Consider the following 26,102-nt stretch of genomic DNA (forward strand, 5'->3'; position numbering starts at 1 on the left):
TACTGACCAGTCAGAGGGTGTCCCTTTCCTTCATGCCTCTGTTCTTGGATGTTACGCGAGAGATACTAATGTGTGATATTGCACTGACCAGTCGGAGGGTGTCCCTTTCCTTCATTCCTCTGTTCTTGGATGTTACGCAAGAGATACTAATGTGTGATATTGCCTTGACAGTGGTTTTGAGGAGTGTAAGGGTGTGTGTGGCCTATGGTTAGACTGCAGCCATATGCCCAGCATCCTCGGCAATGGCTTCTCTGGTATGAGGCCTCCGTTGAGGCGTACTTCGAGTCTTCTTGTTGGATCTGTGGGGACTGTGTGGTTACCCCGGCCTCGCCAGACTCGTAGGAGCTCAGATTTTTTGGCGGAGCATTGTAGTCCCCGTTGGCTGACCAACGGGAACCATCGCGGACAGGAACACGCTTTCGTGACTAGGTCATAAAACATCATGCTAAGTATGGCAAGCTAGTCTCGGCTTTGGAACAGAAGCACAAACTAAGGCCTGAAAGCCACAGCATACGTAAGCACGAATTTCATTTTGCTCGTTGTTCCGTTCATTTGGCGCTTCATAACTTAGGATGCAGTTGACGAGAACGGTGAATTTCACTGAAAATGGGAGGCAGTATCTGCTGTAGGGACTTGTATGCGAGTACGCACACACTGCAGCTGGTGCAGTGCTTTGCGAGAGCTTGCGCATACTCTTTAATTAAAAGTTTCCACCCTTTGGGGCGTAGCTTTCCCAACAACAATAATCGTCATCCGTCTCGTCCGCATTTCTTTTCGTTATAGCTGCATGCCCGGTAGTTTCAAGTCTCGAACGGCATGTGCGTCATCAGCATGACAGCTAGCATTCTCGACAGGAAAGTAGGGAGCGCAGCGTTTCCAAGGAAACGCAAGCAAGACAGATGAGCCATTGTGGGGCAAATATATACACCCCAAAGGGTGCAACTGTTCTACGAGTAAGTACAGCGCTCTAAAGGGTGCGTTATGGTGATGCTCGGGGCAGTCTCTTTGGAAAGGCCTATTGCAGAAGTGGAAAACCATTGCATATCAAGTAGACAAAAATATAGTTATTGGCAGTTCATCCATTGCAATAGCAATTATATGGACACTCCAGGCAAACTTTCGGCGCCGCCATGAGGTTCCCTGTAAAGAAAGTGATAACAACCTGGCCATACGCTGTAGGTGAGCCTCGATTTGTGACTTGATGCGACGGCGTCTTCTCGCGCGTGCAAGGGAGGAAGGCGGATCGGTTGCTCTGCCGGTATCTGTGGTCACATTTTTCTCTGGATGCTTGTTCCGCTTCGTTTGTTTCCTGCAAGGCATGTGTTGCGCTTTTAGGGCGAGTTGTGAAAGGTTCACAATCCAACGTCGGCGCATTTAGGCTACAGGTATACTTCGGCCGAAGTAAACAGACCGTTGTGAGCACTAGTAAGCGATATTTATTCGTCACAGTTTTGACAGAGGCCTTGCCCGTGTGTACTTTGCCCTGTTACGCCAGCTCTACTGATTAGCATTGTCGCTGGATCAGTGGCACCTTACGCATGAGCTAGGGTTTGCATGTATGCTATTGATCGCATTTGCTACGTACGTGCTGTGCTGCTTTCTCGTGAAAGGCGGTGCGTGCTCAATCTGTCTGCTCCCAAGAAAAGCAGCAGCAACTGCAAACAGCGCTTGTTCCAACTTTTGGAGTTTGAGACCCTTAATTAATGACCGGGTCATGCGATCTCCGCTATGTTCCCAAGCACTGATCTTCGAACACTGCGTACTGCGAACACGAACGAGCGGTAGGTCATCGGACGCATACGATCTTATTAGAAAAGATTATGGGGGCTTTACGTGCCAAAACTACAATCTCACTGTGAGGCACGCCGTAGTGGAGGACTCCAGAATAATATGGGCCACCGGGAGTTCTTTAACGTCTAACTCGTAAACTAAACGTTGCTTTATCCCTCACACGAGAACTGACCACTTTACGATTCCCTTTATAAGTGAAGGATATGCGTGCTTAGCTTCTGAAATGACAACAGACATTACTATGCAATTTACTGTAACCCGAACCGCAGCGCACGGTTACCGCAAAAGCAGTCAGCAGTGTAGTGACGCCGTGCCACAGAACACCTGCCGCGCACCTTTCGGAGAGGCCTGCAACATTTGCCTTCAACTTCCGACACGCATAGCGCAGCACTGCGATTCCTTGCCACATTACAGAAACTTGAGCGCGGCATTAAGCGAAAGTACCGCGATGGTAGCCATGTTTCTTGGTTATTTGAAGTGTTTCAAATGGTTTCGAATGCGTATCGAGAAAAAAAATCAACCGGGAGTACTAAAACCTACCGCGCGCTCTGACGTTTTTACCACGTGTTGGACCGCCACATCGGCTTCAATCGCGTTGTGGCAAGCTCCCCCCTATTATTTCATTCCTCCATGCTTGGAGGTAATCTGCGCTGGGTTCGTAGGCTAGCCGACCTAAGATAGCTGATGGCTTCGTGTGCGCTTGTGCTCTCGTGAGCCTGGTTCGCGCTGAAGCGAGAGGCAGCACGGAGGCGAATTCGCTCAACGCTGCTGCCGCTACGCGGTCATCGAGTGAGAAGTCTTCAAGTTTGCTTGTGCGCGCGTGACACCGTGAATGTTATTGAGCGTATGTTTACAGCAGTCTATTCAGCTGGTAAAGCAAGCCCTACTGCGCATAGCTGTCTAATAACTTGCTATAAGCAATCAATGCTTCGCAATTAAGGGTGTAGGATTGGACTTGTTGGTGAACCATGCTTTAAAGTTTGAATAACAGCGCAAGGACAGCAGAGGGGACAGAGGCGCATTAGCGCACTATTCTCTCTTCTGTTCCCTCTGCTGTCACTGCGCTGTTATTCAAACTTTAAAACAATGCTTCGTCTTTCGTGCGAAACCGCGACTTTTTTTTTCTTTTTTTCTATGCAGGTTAGCACTGCAGCACATAACTGCATAACTCTGATTGTTTCACCCTGTTAGATCGATTTCCTGGTATTGAAGCCCTCTCATTAAATTCAAGTGATAATGTACTCTCCTCTAATGTCGCTTGATATTTTGTTTGTTTATTTATTTGCATTCTTGTGAAATGCGAGGGATCTTAATGCAAGTGAAATGAGCACAATATGTCTGGCAAGCCCGGGACCAGACATTTTGCAACAAATCTGTGTTCGAAATTTATTCGTCCTTTCTGAGCACTTTTGATTTGCCACGTGCTCGACCATTAAACGCTGCTGATCAGGCGCTCTCAAAAGGAATTCCTTTAAAGGGAAAGGGGAAGTCCGAAACACTTATCGAAGTCGACATTTAGAAGACATTAAAAATACACAATTTCAGAAATGATTTGCAACAACAAAAAGCACTTCAAGGCGTTCAGCATGCATAAATGTAGTTATTGACAAAGATCGCGTTTGATCCCCTTCGCAGTACTCCTGTAGTCCTTCAATGCCTTGCATTGAGGTGGCTAGCGGTGTGCACGAATTCCCACAACGCTCCGCCTACTGAACGTCACTGTGGCGCATAGTTCGAGCTTGATTTTGAATGTTCACGTAGACGCCACTACTGCCAATTTAGGTGCGTACAACGGGCCAAACTTGGAGGCTATTCCTCAACTCACGGTTGAGTCCACAGTGTCTCATCCATTTGATGCGTTTCTAGATAGCTACGCGAGGCTATACTCTCGCACCGAGTGACATGAGTAGTACATTTCCTTCAGCACTTATCTCTACGAGAGAGAGCGTAAACTTTAATTTCAAATCAGCAAGATTTGAGTCCGGCGTCCTTTAGTGGGTCTGGGCACCCGCCGCGGACGCGGTTCCGAGACCTTGTCTCGAAGCGGCTTCCTCGGCTCGCTGGACGGCCCAGAGTTGTTCTGTCAGGTCAGAGCTGAGCAGTGCGGTCATCCAGCGTGACTGGAGGCTGGCGGTGGAAGAGACGGAGGGGTCGGCACTGCCCGACTTGTTTGTTAGGTCCCGACACTCCCATAGCATGTGATTTAGTGTGGCAACCTCGCCACACGATGTGCATCTGTTTGTAGTGTACATGTCTGGATACATGGCGTGCATGAGTCTGGGGTTTCTGTAAGAGTCTGTTTGTAATTGTCTGAAGTGTACTGCTTGCGTCCTGTCTAACATAGCGTGAGGGAATGGGTATATGCGTCTTTGTAATTGGTAGTGTGCCGTGATGTCGTGAAAAGTGGTCATACGATCCTCCCATGCCCAGACGTTTGCAGTACCCCGCGGGGGCTCTTCCTCCGATGCTGCTCGGTCAGTCAGGCCTCGAGCAACGCCGTGAGCCGCTTCGTTGGGGGTGCTCATTCCAGTGTGTGCCGGGATCCACAGCAAATGCCTTCGGGTATCAATGTCGGCCTCTCCCTGGTGTATGGGATGTCGCTGGAGTATCTGATACGCCTCTTGCGAGATGCGCCCATTTGCAAAATTGCGAATTGCTGTTTGCGAGTCACAGATCACGTATGTAGCTTTGGTTTGTGTGAGGGCCAGTGCTATGGCCGCTTCCTCTGCCGCTTCGGCATGTGCCGTGTTCACGGTGACGCTCGTGAGGTGGTTGCCTCGGTGGCTAGTAACTGCTGCCACGAAACTCTTCCTGTCTCGATAGCGGGCTGCGTCGGTGAAGACCGCATCCTTGTCGTTAGAGTAACTTTTGTTCATTTGTTGTGCCCTGGCTTTACGCCTCCCCGTGTGGTGTTGGGGGTGCATGTTGCGAGGCAATGGGGGTACGTATAGTTGCTCGCGTATGGGTCTTGGAATGTCTACTTTGACGCCATGTTGCGAGTGGTATGTGATGCCGAGATTTTCAAGCACGTGTCTGCCCGGGCGGGTCTTGGATAGGCGTTCAAGTTGGGACACTTGTTGCGCCTCCACGAGTTCTTCGAGCGTATTGTGTAGGCCTAGTTCTAAGAGCTTGGTGGTGCTGACTCCAGGCGCAAGTCCCAACGCACATTTGTACGCCTTGCGTATGAGCGCGTTGAGCTTGTTTTTTTCCGCAACCGTCCAGTTGTGAAACGCTGCCGTGTACCTTATCTGGGAAATGACGAAGGCTTGGATGAGTCGGATGACGCTGCCTTCGCGCATGCCCGCGTGTTTGTTGGTGATGCGTCGAATGAGCTGCATCGTGCTGGTGGCCTTTGCCGTTATCTTGCGAAGTGCTTCGCCATTGCCACCCTTATGCTCTATCATCATTCCTAGTACCCGGATTTTCTCTACTATAGGGATGGGTAGGCCATTTGATGCCGTTAATTGGATCTTTTGCTTTTCCTGGGGGGTGTAGCATTTAGGTGGGCGCCCCTTTCTGACTGGTCTATACAGCAGCAGTTCGGATTTTTCGGCCGAGCAGGCGAGTCCCGTGCCCACGAGGTAGTTTTCTACGCATTGGATGGCCTGTTGTAAACGTTGCTCGATCGCTCCGTCGCTGCCCGTTGTCGTCCAGATCGTAATATCATCCGCGTATAGCGTGTGATGCAGTCCTTCGATTTGAAACAGTTGGTCGGGCAACCCCAGCAGGACGAGGTTGAAGAGCATTGGCGAGATCACCGAGCCTTGCGGGGTGCCCGAGCTGCCGATGTTGATTTGCTCTGACTGTAGTTGCCCCACTCGCATGCGAGCGGTTCTTCCCGTGAGGAAGTCTCGGACGTAGTTGTACGTGCGCAGGCCGAGATTTAGATTGTCTATTTGTCGCAATATGGCATCGTGGCGAACGTTATCGAAGGCCCTCTTCAGGTCCAGCCCGAGGATGGCTTTCGTCGAACGCCCCGGATTGTCTATGATTTGGTGTTTTAGTTGCAGAAGGGCGTCTTGCGTGGAGAGATGTCTTCTGAACCCAATCATGGTGTGTGGAAATAAGTCGTTGTCCTCGAGGTAATCCGTGAGTCTATTGAGAAACGCGTGCTCCATTAACTTGCCCACGCAGGACGTGAGGGAGATGGGGCGCAGGTTTTCCAGCTGTAATTTCTTTCCGGGTTTCGGTATCAGTGTGATATTTGCTTCTTTCCATTGTCGGGGTAGCTTGCCGTGCGCCCAGCACTCATTAATGTATTTTGTTAGTTTCTCGATCGATCCGTAATCGAGATTGCGTAGTGCCCGATTGGGTATTCGATCGGGGCCAGGGGCCGACTTGGTGTTCAGCTTTACGAGGGCCGCCTGGATTTCGGCTACGGAGAATTCCTCGTCTAGGGTGGCGTTGCTTTCTCCTGAGTAGTCTGGATATATTTGCGGTGGCGTTTGGGATATGTAAAGGCGTTCCGTATCCCGTAAGAATTGTTCTTCCGTTCCCCCGTAAGCGTGTATGATTTTGTATATGCCTTGCATGTGTGTGGTCTTGGTGTTGGCGGGATCGATCAGGTACCGCAGTATCTGCCACGTGCGACGCGTGGTGAGTTGACCATCCATCTCCGCGCATTTCTCTTCCCATTGTTGATGTTGCAGGTTAAGCGCGTGCTTTTCTATTTCTTTGTTGAGCTGTGCAATCCGTTTACGCAGTCTCCTATTGTGTCTCTGTTGTTTCCATCGGTGCTGCAGGTTAGTTTTGGCTTCCCACATGTGCAGCAACCGGGAGTCTATTGTCTCGAGCCCAGCTGTCGACGGGATCGTTTGCGTCATGCGCTCGATATCCCACCGCAGTTGGTCGGTCCACTGTTCTATATCTGTGATGTCTTCCATCTGTTGCTCATCACGATGTTTGCGTAGCCGATTCCAGTTGGTGATCTTCATTTGACGACCGGCATTGTGTTCCTGCGGACCGCCTTCTGCTTCTATGGAAATAATGTAGTGATCGCTCCCCAAGTCTTGCATGGTGTTTGTCCAAGTGACTTTGCGTGTGTTGCGCGTGAAAGTAAGGTCCGGCGTCGTGTCAGTGCTTACGCTGTTGCCCTGCCTTGTTGGTGCCGCGGGGTCGGTGACCAGCTCGAGTCCGGCGTATTGCGCCGTTGCCCATAGATTGGTGCCTTTGGGGTGATCGTGCTTGTAACCCCACGCCGTGTGCGCTGCGTTAAAGTCCCCCCCAATGAACAGCTGTTGCCCCTTGGCGATGTCGATTGCCCGTTTGAAGAGGACATGGAAGCGGTGCTGGCGGCATCTGGGACTGCTGTAGACGTTGAGTACGAAGATGCTATTGCGGGTCTTGCGTGGTGGAATTAATTCTACGAGAACGTTTTCGATGTCTCTGATTTTGGTATCGTGTTCGATAACTGTGTGCGCTCGCTTGACCAGTGTGGTGACGTTTGGTTTCTCCGCCTTGCCTGTTATAGACTGGTACCCCGCGAGTTTGGCGGGACCATTCGTTTCCTGCAGTATGATGACGTCTGGGCGTTCGGGGATCGTTTTCAGGTATTGTTGTAAGTGCGCTCGTTTGTTTTGGTAACTTCTGCAGTTCCACTGCCATATCGTGTGTTTTTGTTTCGATGAGTGTCGGGCCATGCTAATATCTTGTTACATGTGTTGCGCCGCTTCCCTATGCGACGGTACGATCGTGCTGTTTGCGGCTTCTAATCTCGACAGTCTGAGGTGAACACTCTCCAGGCTCCGCTGGATGGTGCGCGTGATGGACGCGATGATAGTTTCCTCGAGATTGCTGAAGCGAGCCTCGAGTGCATCTATTCGCGCGTCGCGTATCGCTGCGCGCGTGCGTTTGGGTCGTGTTGCCTCTGTAAGGGTGGGAGTGGGTCTTCGTTTGGTATCGGGGAACTCGACCTCGTCGTCCTCTATGGGTTCCTCTTCTGTTCCCTGCGTGGCCTGAGTGGTCTGTGAGGGAGCGGGCCTGCGTTTAGTGTAGGGGTATACGACTTCGTCGTCGTCTATTGGTTGTTCTTGAGTCTCATGCATGGCCTCTGTATCGGTACCGCTCTTCACGGCATGCTGGAGTTGTTGTATGAGGTCGTCTTTTTCGCGAATCTGTGTCTGCATGTGTTCTATTTGCTTCTGCAGCGCTTGTATCGCCTGTGTTAATTTAGTTACCTCCGTCTCTGTTTTAGCGGGTGCTTTGTCGCCAGCCTTCGTGGTTGGTGCTCGTTTTCCCGTGACCGCATCTGCCCAGCTCACCTTCTCGGTGGTTTCGGTGTCTCTTGTTGAGGTCCTTCTGGGGGTGCGGCTGCGAGACCGGCGTTGCTGCTGCTGCTGCCGTGGGTTTGGGGTGCGGCTCCGGGACCGGGAGCGGCCTCGGCTGCGGGTCCTGGATCTCGAGCGTGGCTTGCCGGCGGGGCTGGTGGCTTTGGCGGCCGCCTCCGCTTCCTCGTTGGCCCTGTGTCGTTCCCATTGCCTCTTTGTCACGACGTAGGGGGTCTTGTACCTTGCGCGGCAGTTGCGATCCGCTGTCATGTGTGTTCCCCCGCACAGCTTGCAACGTGGGGAGCACTGGTGGTCGGGGCCTGGGTTGAGGGCGTCACAACCACGGCACACTTTGTCCTGAGGATTGGGGCACACGTCCATGCGGTGACCGAGTCTCCCGCAGCAGTGACACATGTCGACTTGCTTGCGATACAGGGTGCAGCGAAGTAGGGCGCCGCCGTACCTGACGTAGGAGGGCACTCGCGGTCCCTGAAAGGCCACTATGACCGTCTTGGTGTTACTGAGCCGTTTGGCTGCCAGGGCGTCGGGGTTGCGGGCGTGAACGATGTTGGTGTGAATGGACTTGGCGTCCTCCTCCAACGGGATTCCCCTGATGATTCCCTTCACCGTGTAGTCGGGGGCCGTCTCATAGGCACTGACCTCGTGGCGGCGATCACCGATGGTGATGGCTTCTAGTTGTCTGTACTTAGCGGCGTGAGTAGCGTGAGGTGTACTCACGACTATGATGTTTTGGCGGTTGTTGGTGCACACCGTGTCCTCCCCTGCTTCTTGCCCCGGTACGTTGGCCGCCCGGTAAATGGCCGACGCGAGGAGCACGGTTCCGGTGGCGGCAACGTCGAGGCCTCCTCTTGGTCGTATCACGACCTTGAAATCACTTCGTGGGAGTAGTGGCATTTTACTGTTCCTGATGACTTGCTGCTTGACGTTACGCTGTCTTTGACGCGAACGCTGTCGGTCGCCGTTCGCTCCCTCGCCGGTGCGGGAGTGGGTTCCGTTCTGGGTGTTGCTTTGCGCGGCCTCGCGGTTGAATTGGGTCTTGTATCGAATGGTGCACCAACCGTTGCCTTGGAGAAACTCTTCAGGGGAGATGTCCTCCCCGTTCACTTGAACTTCCATCACCGCTCCGGCGAAGCGAGCTCCGGTGAGGGTTAGCGTGGAGCTGGTGAAAAGCCTCTGTGATTGGGAAGGAAGTCGTTTCCCACCTTGAATATGGTGCCAGTAGAATCTTGGTGACTTCCTGCACAAGCTGGTGTTACATTCATGAGGTGAATGAGCGATAATCACAGCGAAATTCTTGGAAAACGGAGCCGACGTGAAGTGCGTTCGCTCCCTTCGGCGACTTCTTCTTCTTCCCTTATCTCTACGACAATCACACAATTTACGAGGGCCGAGCAAACGTCATCTTGGTGTTCACTCGGGCGAGTACGTCGGCAGCGCGCACATCGGCACAGCGATGGATACTGCGATGGCGAAGCACCTCGAGGGTGCGACTCGGGAAGCAGGCGACCTATTAATGCGATATATCGTTAAGGGCGCGCCGTTGTCAAATGGGAAGAATACATGGTACCCGTAGGTAACGCGTCCCGGAGCATTCATGTACTCATCAATTCAGCGTCATTCGGTACAATGACCCCGGCGCTCCCCCTCTACCTGGGTTGACTGGGCTTCGGCTAGGGCCAACAGGTAAGGGGGCTGCTGTAGAGCAGCACAAACTTTTAGCTACTGCGCTCACCACACAAACAGCCATGTCGGTCTTACAGGACTTGAGCTCGACAGACCCTCGGATTGCCTTAACACAGAAGAGGTCAGGGCAAACAACCGTGGAGACCACCAAAGCCGTCCGCGGTTCAACGCGACCGCACGAGGGTGCGCCACGACCGTTTCTGGGTTCCATTGAAACGAAAAACACGTGTATCGAATGGCGCATACGGCCAAGTCGGGAGACCTTAGACGCATGCATCACAACTTAACAGGGAGCTTTCTGCCTGACTCGTCAAAGATCACGGTAGTGCGAGCCCATACTTTGAGAAACTTCTCGCCTAAGTGATGCCGCTTCCAGGTGGTATGGAACCAGACCTCTTTCCGTGTTTTTGCAAGCGCTTCGTGAAGGCCCGGCGCCCGCCCCTCGAAAACTGCATCACAGCGTGCTTGCCAAACTTGGTACAAGTACTCTACAAGTAGCACGAAATGGTCGATCGCCTGCTTAGGCAAAGGTTGCAAAAAACGAACAGTCTGAAAAGGAACACCTGGGAGGATAAAAAGACTAGCTATCCGTTAAAGGAGAGCTGTGGAAAGCAAACATTGTGAAAAAATATGTAGCGTATCCTCACGTCTACCACAAAAAGGGCACACACGACGTGTTGGGATGGCTGCCAATCGTCTGTAGCTCACCGGCAGACAGCACCGTGCCAGGCGGTACATGAACATGAACGTAGCTCGCCTGGCGTCAAGTAAGCTGGCCGTTATGAGCTTCCAGCTTGGCCTATGGAAGGACAGATCGTACCTTTGGCAATGCGGGGAGAGACCTGGGGTAAGGATATCGACTAGTTCTTTAATTGGAGTTGGAACTACATCGATGCGGGGGTGAACCTTGCGAAGGCGCACCAGAGAATTGGCAGCCGCCGCGTAAATGGTGGAAGGGGAACCTGAGCGAGGCACGCAGTTTGCGAAAACGAACGAATTAAGTCGAGTGCCATGAAAAAGAAAAAAAAAGCTTCGAGTCAGGAGCATATCCGAGGTAAGGATGACCTGGGTCCATCTGACATGTAGAGCAGCAGCCATGATACCCAGGTCGGGAATCCGATAATATTGATAACTGATAAGGGTTGATAAGGGTTTGTACTGTTCGGATGAAGGCGCGTAACATTAATAATGACACCGGGCTGCATGGTGATGAGCAAGATTCACAATGCTTACGCATACTTCGACAACTACCAGAGGAGTTCCTGTATGAATTTGGTTTTTCTTTTTTCATATGTTACAAGCTGCTGCTTCTTGTCTTACTCCATTGTCTCTTGCAGTGTGACAATTATTAACATTGGCTCCTGGACATTGCCGCTGAGAGAAGCCTTGATAAGTGTGTACATGTCTTAAATGGACACTAATGAGCAAAAATGATTTCCCCTGTATTGATATTTTATCCGTTCACAATACCAAACAAACGCCTCTCTTACCGGCAGGAGAAGCTCGATAAGCACGAGAAGGCGCCAAATAGTGCACTCTAGCGCAAAACTAAAAGACGGGTGTCGACGCCGCCTTGAAGTTCCCGCACCAGCTTGCCGTGACGACACAGATTTCGACGGCGTCTGCAAGGGCCTATAGTTAATTTAGGGATAAATATCGACTACATTATGTTCTAAAGGAGCCAAAGACTGAATATGGAAAGTTTCGGGAACTTTCACTGAGCTAACGCGGCCCAAATACGAACAAAACTCTGAAATCGGTGACGTCATGTGACGTACCGGCGTGGAGGTGTCGGCACGAAATTTAAGGAATTAAACTTTGACCTTAATTTCTCTTCCACTAACAAAATTGTTAAAGAATAAACGCTATTACTGGTCCCAAGTGACCGGGCCTTGAGTGCTTACTTTCTTAGATATTTAAGAATTCTCGGAATGAACTCCACTGAGAAAAAGCGAGAGTCATCCGATTCTTCAACAGACAGGACGTTAAAAAACGAACATAACTGCGGAAGACGCGTGCGCTTCGTGCAGCCCACAGAACACGTAGGCGAAGATCTTTGCAAAACTCGTCGAGTGGAGCAGCCTCGTGTGGGGAACAAAAAAAAAAAGTGTTGTTCGTTTGTACTTGTACTTCGTTTGCTTCACTTTTACCGCAAGTTGCACGTAAATGACCGTCGTTCCGCATTGTCTGGTGGGCTGAGCAGCGAGTGGTGCCGAATCGAAGACCGTCACGGAACTGTGGCTTCGCCTTCCAGAACAAAGGATCGAAGTGTAGCCACTGTCGCGCGTGCGAAGAATTGTGTGGTTGGACGGGGAAGCAGGTCAGCCGAGACGCCGTCAGTGGCGGCGAACTGTCCGAATGAGACACGTCTTCCACGTTGGGCCGAATCGCACGACCTGCAGCGTGTGTTCAGCAGCTCCGGGTGGTCGTCGACACCTCAACCGTTCGACATGCTGGTGCGTACGCAGGGCTCTGCGTTTGAGGCTTCGCGGAGACAATCACTGTCGTGCCAAGTTGTTTAAAAGGTTGCTCTATAGTACTCTGGAAAAATACGCCGAGCTCAATGCATGCCACGTTGACAAGAAAATTTAAAAAGGGGTGGGGCGTATATTGGAACGTTTTCGTCGGAAGCTCCTAATTAAGTATTCTTGTCTGCCTGCTATACTGCTGATAATCGCGGTTAGAAATTGAGGATGCACTCAATGTGAACGCTTAGTAGTGAGTTACTTTCTTATGCAAGAAAACTGTAGGATAAACGGCAGCTTTGGGTTCTGGCAGCACGCTATTGAACTGAATTTATGGGTTCTACGTGGCAAAACCTCGATGTGATTATGAGGCGCGCCGTAGTGGGGATTCCGGATTAATTTTGACCACCTGGGGTTCTTCAACGTGCTCCCAACGCACAGTACACGGGCGTTTTTGCATTTTGCCCCCATCGAAATGCGGCCACCGCGGCAGGGATTCGATTCCGCGATCTCGTGCTATAGCAACGAAGATCCTTAGCCGCTAAACCAACAAATTTTGCTCGATCATTGCTTGTACGAGCATCAGGTATACCGGAGTTGGCACCGAGCTAAAGCGTCCATTCACTGGAATTCCACAAGCGAAAAATCCTGGAGGAACAGACTTGCACCGCAGCACCTCACGTAATTCGTGTATGCGAAGAATCATGGCGCGTGGTATGCATGTGCGAAAAATGCATGTGGCAGCGCGCTTTCGTCACTCGACTAGAAGCATGCAATGGTTATACGTAGCACGAAACACAGCAATGCTGAAAACGGACGCTACGTTTGTGACCTGTCACATTAGTGAATTGTGAGTGCGTTGCTCAAGGACATACGAGGCGTGTCACGGAAGTGGAGCGCTGAACAGCCGTAGTAGCCCACAAAGATTGCGCGTTGTGCTTGTTGGCACGGCATACTGAAGGCCTTAGGCGTAGCGCATCTGAAAGGACAAAAAGCACCAGGTGTGCGTGCGTGCGTGCGCGCGCGCGCGCGCGCGTGTGTGTGTGTGTGTGTGTGTGTGTGTGTGTGTGTGTGTGTGTGTGTGTGTGTGTGTGTGTGTTTCGGATGCGTTTCGCCTAACGCCTTCAGCGCGCAAGCATGTGCACGTTACGGTGCAATCAGTAACGTGCACATGCTGCATTCTAAACAGTAAAAAAAAACTCGTGTGTGGAGCACAGGGTTTGTGTTTTGTTTGTATATTTGCAAACAAAACACTAATATAGCAGCTGTAAAGTGTGCGTTTTGGTTCGTGCTTCGCAGCTACCAGCAGTCTGCACAGTGCTGACAGCAATACAGACATTTCCTCTCGACGATCTATATCCACCAGCTTTTGGAGAAGCTTCCAAAGAATATCCAGTCATTGTATCGGCCGACATTAGCAGCAAACTGGGTTGGAATCTGCACGTGGAACCACTGCGAAATCGAGAAAAAGCAAGAATCCGCACTCCAGCTGGTTTAACGAAGAGACCAGCCGTTAAGCCCGCTAGGTCTGTCAGGTTTTCATACCATGAACATCCAGCCTGGAAAATGTTACTCGCGGACACCAATAGGTTCGTCGACGCCATTGACAAGCAGGTAAAGCCCACCAACTCCACGAACGGAGTGTCGTCCAAGCCGAACACTCGTACGGCAAATACAGCACTCGAACTCGCGGTGATCAATGGTCTGACAAATGCTTCCGACGTTTCATCACCTGAAAACCGCGTGCATACGCCAACAGGCACGCCGTCGTGCCAAAAGGGGACTTCCCGGTCAGTTGTGGAATGCTCCAGAGTACATGTAGTACCCGAAGAAGTCGCTGCACTTGCCCGTGGACCGGGCCGTGCTATACCAAGTGCTGTGTCGAAGCATTTGTTGCTAAACGCGAGTCCACTAGCGTCACATAACGGCAGCGCGAGCGCATTGGCCAGCCGAGTACCTTTGAATCAGTCGAGGCTGCACGGTTACAAGGTCCTAGCGCCAGAGCCCAGCGTTGAATCTAAGAGCGCCGGGAACACCTTTAGCGGGAAATCTTCGTCGGTGACCGCCGCGACATCCCCGAAGAGGCCGAGACTGCTTCGCGGCAGAACGGCTACTATCAAGCCAACTGCAACAAAGCGGCTCCCCGAGTTTCCAGGGGCAACCAGAACCAGTGAGACGAGAACGGGTCACGACTCAGCCCACCGGGTTGACGCCGCAACAAAACGTGACGACGGCGCTATATTAGGACAAGGAAGCTCAAACAGCTCCAAGCCCCGGAGAATTCGGCGCAGGAAAAAACGGCCGAAGCTAACCCTTTTCCAACCAAGGCGGCGCAAGCTGGCAGCAGACGTGAAGTGGCCCCGACGAAGCAAGTGCCGCACTGTTGGAGCACGGCGGCGCACCTGCGAACCAGACCAGCAGAGACCGGAGGACCACATGACCGACTCGTCCGTGGTTCGACCGCGAGTGTACGGTTTGGATCCCGTCGTCGGGAGCGAAGAGCGGGAACAGCAGACGAGGCAGCCTGCCGTAAAACGCACTCGTCAAGTGCACCGGCCGCCCGAAGAACCGACGAGTCGTGAGTCGCGAGAGGATTACTACGACTATTCGCCGGAATACCACGCCGAAGAAGACTATTACCACGACTCGTACCCCGAAGACGTCAGCGACGAGGATTCGCAAGAACTGGCCCGTCGAGAAAGTAATCTCGCAAGCCCTGATGCTCCGGCACAGAAAGGAGGCCTGCCGAAAATCGACGCCAGCTCGACCTTAGAAAAAGCAGCCGCTAATGATGTCGGATCTGACCACGAATCGATAACGGGTACTGACCGTTTAAACTACAGTGACGCAAGCAAGGACGCAGTGGATCCGGCAAACCAAAGCGCGAGTTCCCGTGCGCTGAACGACACAGTGGAAGGCTTTACACTTCTAATTGAAAGTGACGGCGAGCTCGCCTCCGTCGGATTGCGTCAAGACCCACCGAATTCGACAAATGTCGAGCAAGGTCCGACCCGTGACCCCGATGAAATAAGGTTACCGCGCACAGACCCAACGCCGGCGGCTGCGTCGGAACTTGCCGCCATGTCGGGTGTCCAGCTGATTCGCGATGCAGACACCATTCACGGAGGTGCACACAGTACTTCGAGCGATCGAAGTGAGGACAAAGGAGCATCCAAATTTTTCAGGTGATAAATTTGTTACGTAAGATATTACATTCGCACCATCATACCAGAGCTACAATTTGTGTAGGGATAAAAACATATCCTTCGAGAATTCACGGCTTGCACATACTAATGAATGAAATAACGATCACGAGGAGTGAAAGCTGCTGGCAGTGCGCATTTTCTGCCAATCCACTTACTGATACGCGTGATTCAAGGGGAAATCAAAAGAAGCTCGATGGCTCTCAATTCCTTTTCTTTTTTTTTAACAATACGTAATGAATACAAGCTGGTTGGAGGTATTCGTGCGGGATGTCGTGTATCAGAATTCAACAAAACGCATTTGCGCAGTGACACAATGACCATTACGCACTGTATGGTCTTCTCTTAAAGGCAACACAGCTACGAAGCCGATATAACTTCAATATTTAGCTTTATAGGAAAATGACGCTCACATGGCCCGTTAGGCACGTACCTATGCATAAATATAATAAAGCCTTCCATTAGTTCTATCAGTCGCTTACGTCTGTTTAAATAAATAAACAAGATAATTCGCCGAAATCAAGCTCCTGCAGCCGTCTCACTGTGCTTCACCTTTGGCAACTGAGTAGCGTGGGGAAGCTTACGCAGATCGGCCGGCTTTCCCATCACGCTGAGGAGCTTAGTAGCAAAGCCCAGTGAATTAGGGGAAAAAAATAAAGTTGCAATCGCAGCACGATCCCGAGCACTGTGCAAGGCCAGCATTACAAAGTTGTCGTTGTAATCGTGTAAATGCGCTTATGTTCAATCACAAGCATTTTTAAAAATATTTTTGTTTTGTTCATTCATCAAAGTTTTGCAGAGGTTTCTGCACATGGACAGCACCGCTTTGGCTACAGGAAAGGCAATGACCAACATTTCATTGGAAGGCTGGAGCTGGCTGACGGCCCGCGTGTCAAATCTGTGGTTGTGTGGGCAGACAGAAGAGGAGGCCATGGAAAACATATCTGGGACTACAACCACAAGGACTGATGACAACACACTGCTGTTATATTTACACAAAGTGTCTGCGCTAAATGCTTCATGCCTGAAACTGCAGTAAAGCAAAACTTCACTGAAAAAAAAAACATCAATTGGTCTCAAAAAACTGTTCATGTAAGTAAACATAAGTACATGAGGTTGCCAGAGACAAGGATACATATTTTATCAGGCAACATTTTTCTGTCCTCAGATAACAAGACGAATGAATTAATCAACATAATGCATTGGGAAATTTTCTTGTATACTGATAAAGGAAACATAATGCATTGGGAAATTTTCTTGTATACTGATGAAGAAAACAATATGCAAGTCCCTGTCCTTTACACAGCATATTTATTTTTTATTGCTAATTTGTCGAGGTTCTTTTTTTGTTCAAGTGGACTGCAAACCAATATTTCCAAACTTTTGCAGCAATAAAAAGAACCTGTAAAATAATATTTATACTACAGTGCAAAGAAAGATTATACTTTGGATGATGAAAGGGTAGTGTGTTTCTTCAAATCTAAAGTACCACCGGTGGCTTATGGTTGAGATATGTAGATACTTTGTCATTTACTAAATGTTGCAGTGAGCATAGCTTCTCCTATTTCAGTTTAGCTTCCTTTGGGAGTTTAAAATTAGAAGTTTTGGGTTAACCACTTATCTCTTAGAATTTCACTAACACATAATGAGATCCTTCAATTACCAACATGGTCTTCTAAGGTATTCTGGTCAGTTGTGGGTCACATCTGCCTTCATGGAAGATCTGCCTTCATGGAAGAAGTAACGAGTATTCTGTCTGTAAAATAACATTGTGGGAAACCTCCTGTATTTTTGTACCACCCACCCCTTATGTAATACCCCGCAAGGGGTCTTTAAGGTAATAAAATGAAATAACTTCCCCAGTACGAGGCAGTATCAGATAGTTTTGAGACTGGCTCTGTTTTGAAAAAAAAAGTAATTTGTGTGCATGAAAACAATGTCACTTTTGAAAGAGTCCCCTTGCACAGCAATACAGTCCTTCCAGTGTTTCTGCCACTTTTCAAATTTTAATGGAAGTATTCTTTCCTGCATGTGCATTTTAGTATGTGTGGCAGATGGTTACACGTCCTTGACGTGTGTGTTTTGTTTGTAGTTTGCAGTACTGTGCATGTTGTACCTGTTAGGGGCCAGTGACTAACTACAACAGCTAAAGGCCCAAATGGTAATTACTGTATTTTGCATTACATTCCTTTATTTAAAAATAAGGTACCGCAGGGATTTGTGCTCGATTTCAGCTATTGTGTCAAAATGGCGACCATTGGGCTGGGTTTTAATGTGATCAGCATGCTTAGGGTACATCACAAACTTTCGGGGGGGCTGACTATCTATCCATCCATGTCTCTGTTTCCGGCCAACTCAGATCACTAAGTAGTTTATAGTCTATTGGGTAGCACATCTTGCTGTCATGCTGAGGGCACAGGGTTCGAAACCACTGTCGGAACAACTTTGTTCACTGGCAACGTGCTGCTGTTCAATGAACCTCCTTAAAGGGCAGCTCTGGCGTTTTTCTAACCATATTAGGGTACTGTCATTTTCAGATGGCACTGACAGTCCTGTCACCGATAGGGTGGCTCAATTTGCTTATAAATTCATCAATAATATTAAATAACCAATAAACAAGATACCAAAAGCGAAACGTGTAGCTGCTTTGTGTGACGTCACGATGAGTTGATGACGTCAGATCCTACACTACCATAATGTAAACACACAGAATGCGCGCTAAACATGCAGTAAACGTGGCGCTAATGCCATAGAAGCAATGCGATTATGTCTCCTGACTACACAGGGAGCTCTTACAGATTTTCGAAACCAGACAGTAGCGATTTCAGCTACTGTTTTAGCGACAGTGGCGGTGTAGTCTCTGACGTCATAAATACACGGTGACCAGTAGAAAGTCGTCAATCAAGAACGCAACCAACCTTTAAAAGTGATTCTCAGGAAAACTAAATGACTTGCAGCCATATTGTTCAGCACAGATAATCAGAGCACAAAAGAGAATGCATATTCAAATTTTTACTAAGATCAGTGAACATCAAAAAATCACTGGAGTTGTTTTTTAAAGGGCCCCTGAAACTGTTCGGACAAATTTTGTAGACACATAGGGTACAGTTAAAGTTAATCACTCACTCCAAAATTTGTATGAAACATCTATATTAAGAGAGCTATGGACGATTACAAGTTACCCTCTTCCATAGTCACGCATTTTCTCCTCAGCTCGTTCGCCGAGTGATCGGAGCTAAGCTTCACCTTCACTGGCTCTGCGTCATGATGGCACATCGTGTCGACGACTTCCAGTTTTCTAGAAACGAGCGCGCGAAGCCTCTCCGAGCTCTCCTCCAGCTGCTTGGCAGTCGACCCCGAGTGAGGGCTATCGAAGCAGCATGCGTTGCGAGCATTCCGTCACAGCATCGAACGTGTCTGGTATTCCGGTAACCACAAGCGAGCTGGGCGTTTCGACGGATGGCTGGAGGCATAAACTCAAGCTGATGAAGTAACTTTAGCGTAGACGTACGTGAGCTGCCGGATCGATCTCCATGGTCCAGCCAACCGTTGGTGCAGGGCTTAACCAGCCAAACAAAGAGCTAATATTGCTCTAACCAAGTGTAAAACATTTTAAACATTTACAAAAACAATGTGTTAACAATTACACTCCTGCGAAAAATTTACACCAGCCGCAAAGAAGAATACATTTTGTTGCTGCTACTGTGTGTGGTTGAGCTCTGTGCTACCAGGTGGCTGCACCATGCAGACCATTCACATTTGCACTTCTGCTCATCCCATGAGACGACACAGTCAAGCGGCCAGGCCCTGTCCCATTGCTCTTGCGATTACCCTAATGCCGGACTCGCGAAACTCTATTGCGTTAGTAATCTTCCAGTGTAAAGTGACGGCCTCAAATGCACAAATCCTGGCACTGATCGTCTAGCGGCAGTTCGATGCACTGCTGCCAGTCAGCTCGTCTGCTGCTTTGCAGCGGCACACGATGTCGCAGCTTGACATATTGCCAGTCGCTACGTTTGCAATCCACAACACAACAAAGTTGAATCATAGTGCTCGCGAAAAAACTGAGACCAACTCTGACTGTGGAGCTCTCGTCGAAATGGAGCATGTTGTAACACAAGCAGACGACGCTTGCTCTATGCCGGAAGTGCTTAAGTGTAGTGAGATATTGTTCCTGTGCACTCTCTTTCTGTTACTTTCTTTTTATAGAAACAAATTAACTAACGTTTCAACTATTACGAAGATCATTTGTGCACCATAAAGGTGGAAAAATTATCGATAACGCGCCTTAGGCAGCCAATTGGATAGCTCGCCCACATGACTTCATGTGGGTAGGGGCAGCTGAAGATTCCGCCGAGCAGTGTGCTGCGATCGGCACCGATGTACAGGCGCCGATAAAAGTGGTATACTCCATGCAGCGGGAGCCGGAACAGCAGCACACTGCATCGCGACGCCATCTACAGGCGGCATCTGGGATCGAGACAGCCAATGGGTGCCCTTTATTATCGGCAGACATGTTCCCAGATGCTGCCTGTAGATGGCATTGCGATGCAGTTTGCCGTTGCTCCGGCTCCCGCTGCGTGGACTGCATGGAGTATACCACTTTTGTCGGCGCCTGTACATTTTTAAAGCCTTATATTAAATTACATGCTTTACGCAGAGCACTTAGATGCGTCTATTAATGATCAGCAGGATGTACTATAACGAGTCGGGACGTTTGTACAATATCGTCAAAATCGTTTCAGGGTCCCTTTAACGTCACTGTGGCAACTGGCAACAATGTGCAATTGGGTATGAGTCCTATGGACTTGAAAAAAACCTCTTTGACATTAATTTGCATCACTGGGTATGTGCAACAGGGTATGTGCCAAACTTCAGTAATTTTCTTCAACGGGTATGTGCCTCACATCAATGAACCTCTCTGATGCCAACTTGGGGCCACTGGGTACATGCCACTGGGTCTGTGTCGTATCCAGTGTTGGGTGGTACTAGATCCTCGTCATATATATTCATACAATCTTCTCTGAATATTCACACATGCACCACATAAGAACTTTGCAATGGGGCTGCCACATGGCACAATGTGTCAAGAGAAGGCCAAGAGAGGAGCCAGGCTGCATACATGTATCATACATGATGTGTTTCTGTGGTACTACAGAATGTCACTAAATTACTTCAATGCTAATTGCTTTAAAGTCAACATCTATCGTAAGATGGGTTCTGCCGAAATTTTCTGATATTGAGAAGAGAGCGAAATAAGCAGGCGCCAAATCTGACAAGGAGGGTGAATATGGAAGCAAAACCATGTTTCCCGCGAGAAGCGAGTGTGTGACCTGCGACAGGGTACACTGTCTTCATGCAGCACCCAGCTCCTCATCTGTGCCAGATCAGGCCGTTTTTGCCGAATGTCCTCACTCAGAAGCCCTAAGATATGTCAATAAAACTTTCTGCTCATAGTCTGGCCATTCAGGACAAACTTATGATGCACAATACTGCCAATGCCAAAAAAGCCAATGAGCATGAACTTTGTCAAGCTGCGCACATGCCCAGCCTTTCTTTGGTTGTGGAGATGTTGGGCATTTCCACTTCAACGACTTCCTCTCAAGTTGCTTCCTCTCAAGGTTGTACGTGTACACGTAAGTTTCAACCCTAGTGATGATTGTCGGCGTGAAAGACAGTTCAATCGTCAAGTTTTGGTCCCACATATTTTGCTCTCTTACCAAAATTAAAAACCTAGCTCAAAGATTACTGTTCTGACATGATTCCTGAAATCAAGCATAGCTCACAAAAGGTGCTCAACTCATATAGGAAAAAATACCTCCAATAAATATTTGGAAAATGGCAACACCAGAAGTACTGTATTGCTCCGGAAGGGGAATATTATGAAGGTGAGTGTTTGAATGCGCATAAACAAATTACTTTCTTCAGAACAAGGCCAGTCTCAAAACGTTTTGATACCACCTTGTATGCTATTAGAATGCTTTAGCGCACCATCAACACTGCACCACTAACACTGCTTGCCTCGGCACATTCCAGCCTTGTGTGCACTTGTCATGCTGACTCTCGTACAGATCACAATAAGAACAAATGTGAGTGAGAGACTCTACGTGCTCTCAGATGCATCATTCTGTCTATATGTAAAATGTTAATATAGTCCACTGGCTTACTATTACATTGAATGTACAGTGCTCAGTGATCAAAACATGATACAATGCATGGCTGCTACCACTGTTTTGTTCCACTGGTGAGTGCTGGATGATTGTTATGAGATCAAATGCAACCACAGCGTGTCACAAAGGCTCTCGTTTTCACCGTATACCACAATGCATCCAAAGCGTCAGCTCGGTGTCTATGTATCAGCATCGTCAGCACAAGATGCGCTGGCAGTCATGCGCTACGAACATCCTGTTTCAATCGCTGAGCACTCTACATACACCTCTGGACGATGGCCAACTGATGGTACCACTTTGCCTTTTTGTACAGGGCTTGCTTTTACAGTCAAGTGCTCTTCTTAGGGAGCACATCACCTACAATTGTGCAAGCCTATTCAAAAATTTAATTGAAAGTAGTTTGACCAATATAAAGTATTCATTCAGTAACTTAAGTTCCTTTTTTCTTTCCTTTGATGTAGTTTATTATAGTAATGACTTGTATAATAAACAAGTAAACAAGCTTCTGCCAAATCATTTGTTTGTTGGTTCATGTCTATGTTGTAGCATCACTGTTGCTTAAATCTACAGTAACAATTCAAGAATGCTATATAAACAAAAAATGCAGTTTCATATGACCGTTCACGTGTAGTTACATTACATGGTTTTATTCAGGACTGACAAATCTGATTTCATTATTGTGTAAACATGTGACATGATTACAGCAATGACAATAGCTTTCAACTTTTTCAGTGGAAAAATACAAGGACTTCGCTTCGCTCACACCTTAACACTACACATACCAAAGTATCCTACATGAAAAAATATCAAATTTACAATTATCCGCTCCCAAGCTATTGCTGCTTAGTTAGAAAGCACCATGCCAGCCTGCATCGATACCATTTCTAACCTATTCAGATAATTAACTAAAAAGAGGAATGGTAACCTTGCATAAAAAACTTGTGCTAACTTTTTAGCAAAGCTAATATGCAGATGAGAATGAGCTTTAGAACACATTAAAAACCAAAGTGCCCCCATGTTCCTTCAACAACGTCAAACACTGCATGGTTTCAGCTTTACATTTGCCAGAGCAGCTCATCCTTGCATTATATCTGTAATGAAGGAAGAGAACTGCAAAAGCCAGTTCCTACTGTTTAAACAGGGCCTTGGTCCCCATACTTGAAGACCAATACTGCAACGGAGATCTACCTTTCCATCAAGTAAGGTGAGTGCTGCTCAGTGACCGAGCAATCTGCAACTGGCAGGTGGCCCTGGCAGTCACCTTGCGTGCTCTGGATGTCTGCAAACTGCTCAGGGCTAGAATCAGCTGGTGGGACATCAAAAGAGGCATGCTTCGCACCAGCTGTGGTACGAGGCCCAACGGGGCAAACTGGAGCACACGGTGTGCCTCTTCACCTGCACACAGCACAACCTGCTCAAACAAAAGAAGGGGGAACACTGACCGCTGGCTGATAACAGAGTCTGAGGCTATAGCCATCAACAGTCTCATCGTGTCAGCCACCGCCTTGCTCAAAGGATCCAGGGAGCGGTAGTTTTCTTCAGAGTGGCACTGCAATGCAAACGGTGTGTCATCCAGAAGCTCAGAGTCATTGAGGCCCCGCCTTATCTTGCTGGGCCGCATTCGCTTAGATTCGTCCATGGCCTCTTCAAGTTCCATGTCCCAGTAAGGCCGTTTGCGACCGCCCCTCTGCATGCCCAAGGTAGGCGAGTTTGTTCTGGCCTGCAGCGCAGCGAATGTGCTGAGAACCACCAGCCTTGCCAAAGCAGAGCCTCTGGGCTCAGTGAGAAAGTCTTGTCGTGTTTCCCACAGGAGGTAGTTCGGGAGCACTTGAGTCAAAAGAGCAAGTGCACATTGCTCAATGTCTACATGAAAGAGGCCAAAAGAAAGGTCAATGGCACGATGAAGGTCTTCAAGGTGATCATGCTTCAAAGCCTGTCTCACTAAAGTGTCAGTGAACCACTGGGGACCACCAACGCACATAAGCGTGTCCAAGCTGTGAATTGCACGCCAATCAATCCAGCCCCTCGAATGAGCCATGCTGAATACCTGATCCATAACTTCCCACAAGGGAGTCTTGGCTGTCAGGCTATGTGATATCACTTGAATATGCTGGGGTGGGTGCAAATCATACATCATCTTTTTGATTATGTTTGCCATCAGTGTTGAGCGCTCCTTGTAAGAGGGGTTTTGTTGAAGGGATTGTTCCTGTGCACCTGAGCGCTCACCACCTGGTTCCGTGCTCACAATGGTATCACTAGCAAGTGGAGTCATAAACTGTTGAAGCATGTTCATTGGCTTTAACCGTTCTTCGTGGTGCAAAACAGTGATGTAGCTGCACAGCCAAGCAGATATGCACACAGGAAGGCAGCACATGCGGCTTTTGACATTATCTAGAATCATCTTGACAGTGTCAGTCGAGATTGCACCATGTTCCCATGCTATCAATATCTCTTTGATCGCCATAGGTACATTTACACACACTTCATGCCACTTAGCCTGATTGCTCTTGAAATCTGGGCTGTTGCTCATGAACTGTTCCAACAGCAAATCAACCTTAGTGGGATCACATCCTGCTAGCATCTTATCTGGACAGTTGTACCTTCCACCTTCAGCAAGGCATTCTGGCACCCAAGCAGCAAAGAAAGAGTCCCTTGTCTCTTCACTGAAGGTCATAGAATGGATACCATAATGTTGGGCAATGTGACACAGCATCAAGAAGGTAATGTCAAATAACAGTGCTCTTGTTTGTGCATTCTTAGTTGCTTCTCCGCTACTCTGTTTGTTATATTCATTGAACTTTATCAGCTTCTTCACAAAGCTGCTCAGTTTGCCTGTAGCTGCAGCAGCAGAGAGGATAAGCTCAAAGCTCTTTCCTGATATGATGTGACACAGGATGCCCAGCAGACCCTCTTGATTCTTTGAATAGTCCGAGTCGAGTGTCTTCAGGATGCTAGTAACTGTGGGTTCGGCACGAAGAATCAGTGTAGCTCCTGCTTGCGGAGTCTGCTGATCAGGTCGTTGCAGGTTCTGCTTCTGTGTGTTCGTCTGTCTTCGATGCATGAGTGCCTTCGCCTGTGTTTCAGTCAATAGCTCAGCTTTTTGGAGCTCGTTCAAAAGGTATTGAAGGCAATCACAGTGACACTTTGAGTCAGTAAGATCAAGCAATGGAGAGTAGTTGAGCAGCTGCATCAGTCCAGCTTCCAGCTCCTCTTCCCACTGCCGGTCATCCTTTCGAGCGCTGTGTATTTTCAACAGCAGCTGCGGGACCTTGAGAAATGTGAAAGCGGCCCACTTTAGGTCCTCGTTGCTGCCGTTGGCCAGCCCCATGAAGCCAGCTCTAATTATCTCACAATAAAGCTCTGCAGAAGAGAGGTTCAGAAGCTTCTTCATGAGCAGAAGATGGTCGACAGTGCCTTGAATATCGCTGGCAGGGTTCAGCACCGCCTCTATCGCTACGTTGGCATTGAGGCTACACACGAGAGGCTGCTTCGGCACGCGTCCGCTAACGCAAGAAGACAGCGATATCTTGGGCATGTCGTCCACGAGGCGAACCAAATTCAAAGCTCCTTCCAGCGTGTCCTTGGGTATGCTGAAGCTCTGTGATTGGCTCAGCTTGGTTTCTAGTTCTTGCTGCTTTTGCGCGAGCTGCGAGTAGACGGTGGGCTCTTCGTGCTTGCCAATGTACAGGAGAGCCTTGAGGAACGTCGACTCACTAAAGAAGGAAAGCGACTCGCAGGCCTTTTCCAAAATGAGTCCATGCTCTGTGCTCTGCTTGAGCTCGACGATCTTGCCGATTGAGTGGCACATGCACAGATACAACCAGTGGGTGACGCCCACTATGGCCTTGCATAGTGCGATGCATTCCTCTTCATTGCCGTGGCAGGTTATCTTGGCTTGTATGCTATATAAGAGCTGCAGCAGGCTCAAAATGCAGGGAGGCTTGAAGAACGACTGGAATCGGCCGATGCTCGACAGCACCGCTCCGTAAGACACTACTTGGGCGCTCAAGCAGTGCGTGAGGTAGGACAGAAAAAGATTGTTGGGCCCGGGACCTACCAACGCTTCTTGCAAAATGCAGTCGGCGAGATCGTACACGTCGCCACTGACGCCGCGCGGAAGAACATTCTTGATGTTGATGCCCCACCTCACATCAGTCCACCTCTCTCGCCACGCCTGAAGAAGCAGCGACTTTATACTACTCGTCTTGCTCGTGTCCATGGTGAAGCACACCAGCAGATCGCAAAGCCGCACTCACACCGCGCTGCTACAACGCGTCGGTCTCCGGCTGTGACATTCGCTTGAACCACACTATCCGACACCGCACACGTCACATTGTTGGGTCTAAGCAACTGAACTCGGAAAAATCATAGAATAAGGGCAACACTATCCAGAGCGCCTCATGTCAATAGGTGATGTAAGAAGATGAGCAGATAACAAAGGAGGCGTTGAGATAACTCAAGCTCTACGCGCCCGCGCCATATTGTTTGCCGGTAACATGGCCG

General features: G+C 49.1%; 2 protein-coding genes across 2 annotated transcripts; one reads left to right on the plus strand and one right to left on the minus strand.

Annotated features, from left to right (window-relative positions):
• Positions 1 to 11,843: 11,843 nt before the first annotated feature.
• LOC135906245 (uncharacterized) lies at positions 11,844 to 22,078 on the plus strand. The gene is made up of 3 exons (XM_065437543.2): positions 11,844 to 12,217; positions 13,526 to 15,411; positions 16,221 to 22,078. Exons 1-3 carry the CDS (start codon positions 12,212 to 12,214, stop codon positions 16,396 to 16,398), a joined length of 2,070 nt encoding a protein of 689 aa, XP_065293615.2. The 5' UTR covers positions 11,844 to 12,211; the 3' UTR covers positions 16,399 to 22,078.
• A 147-nt stretch (positions 22,079 to 22,225) lies between these two features.
• MED24 (mediator complex subunit 24) lies at positions 22,226 to 26,102 on the minus strand. The gene has a single exon (XM_065437542.2). It carries the CDS (start codon positions 25,816 to 25,818, stop codon positions 22,795 to 22,797), a length of 3,024 nt encoding a protein of 1,007 aa, XP_065293614.1. The 5' UTR covers positions 25,819 to 26,102; the 3' UTR covers positions 22,226 to 22,794.

The sequence above is a fragment of the Dermacentor albipictus genome, chromosome 5 (genome assembly GCF_038994185.2).
Source record: "Dermacentor albipictus isolate Rhodes 1998 colony chromosome 5, USDA_Dalb.pri_finalv2, whole genome shotgun sequence".
Lineage (NCBI taxonomy): Eukaryota > Metazoa > Arthropoda > Arachnida > Ixodida > Ixodidae > Dermacentor > Dermacentor albipictus.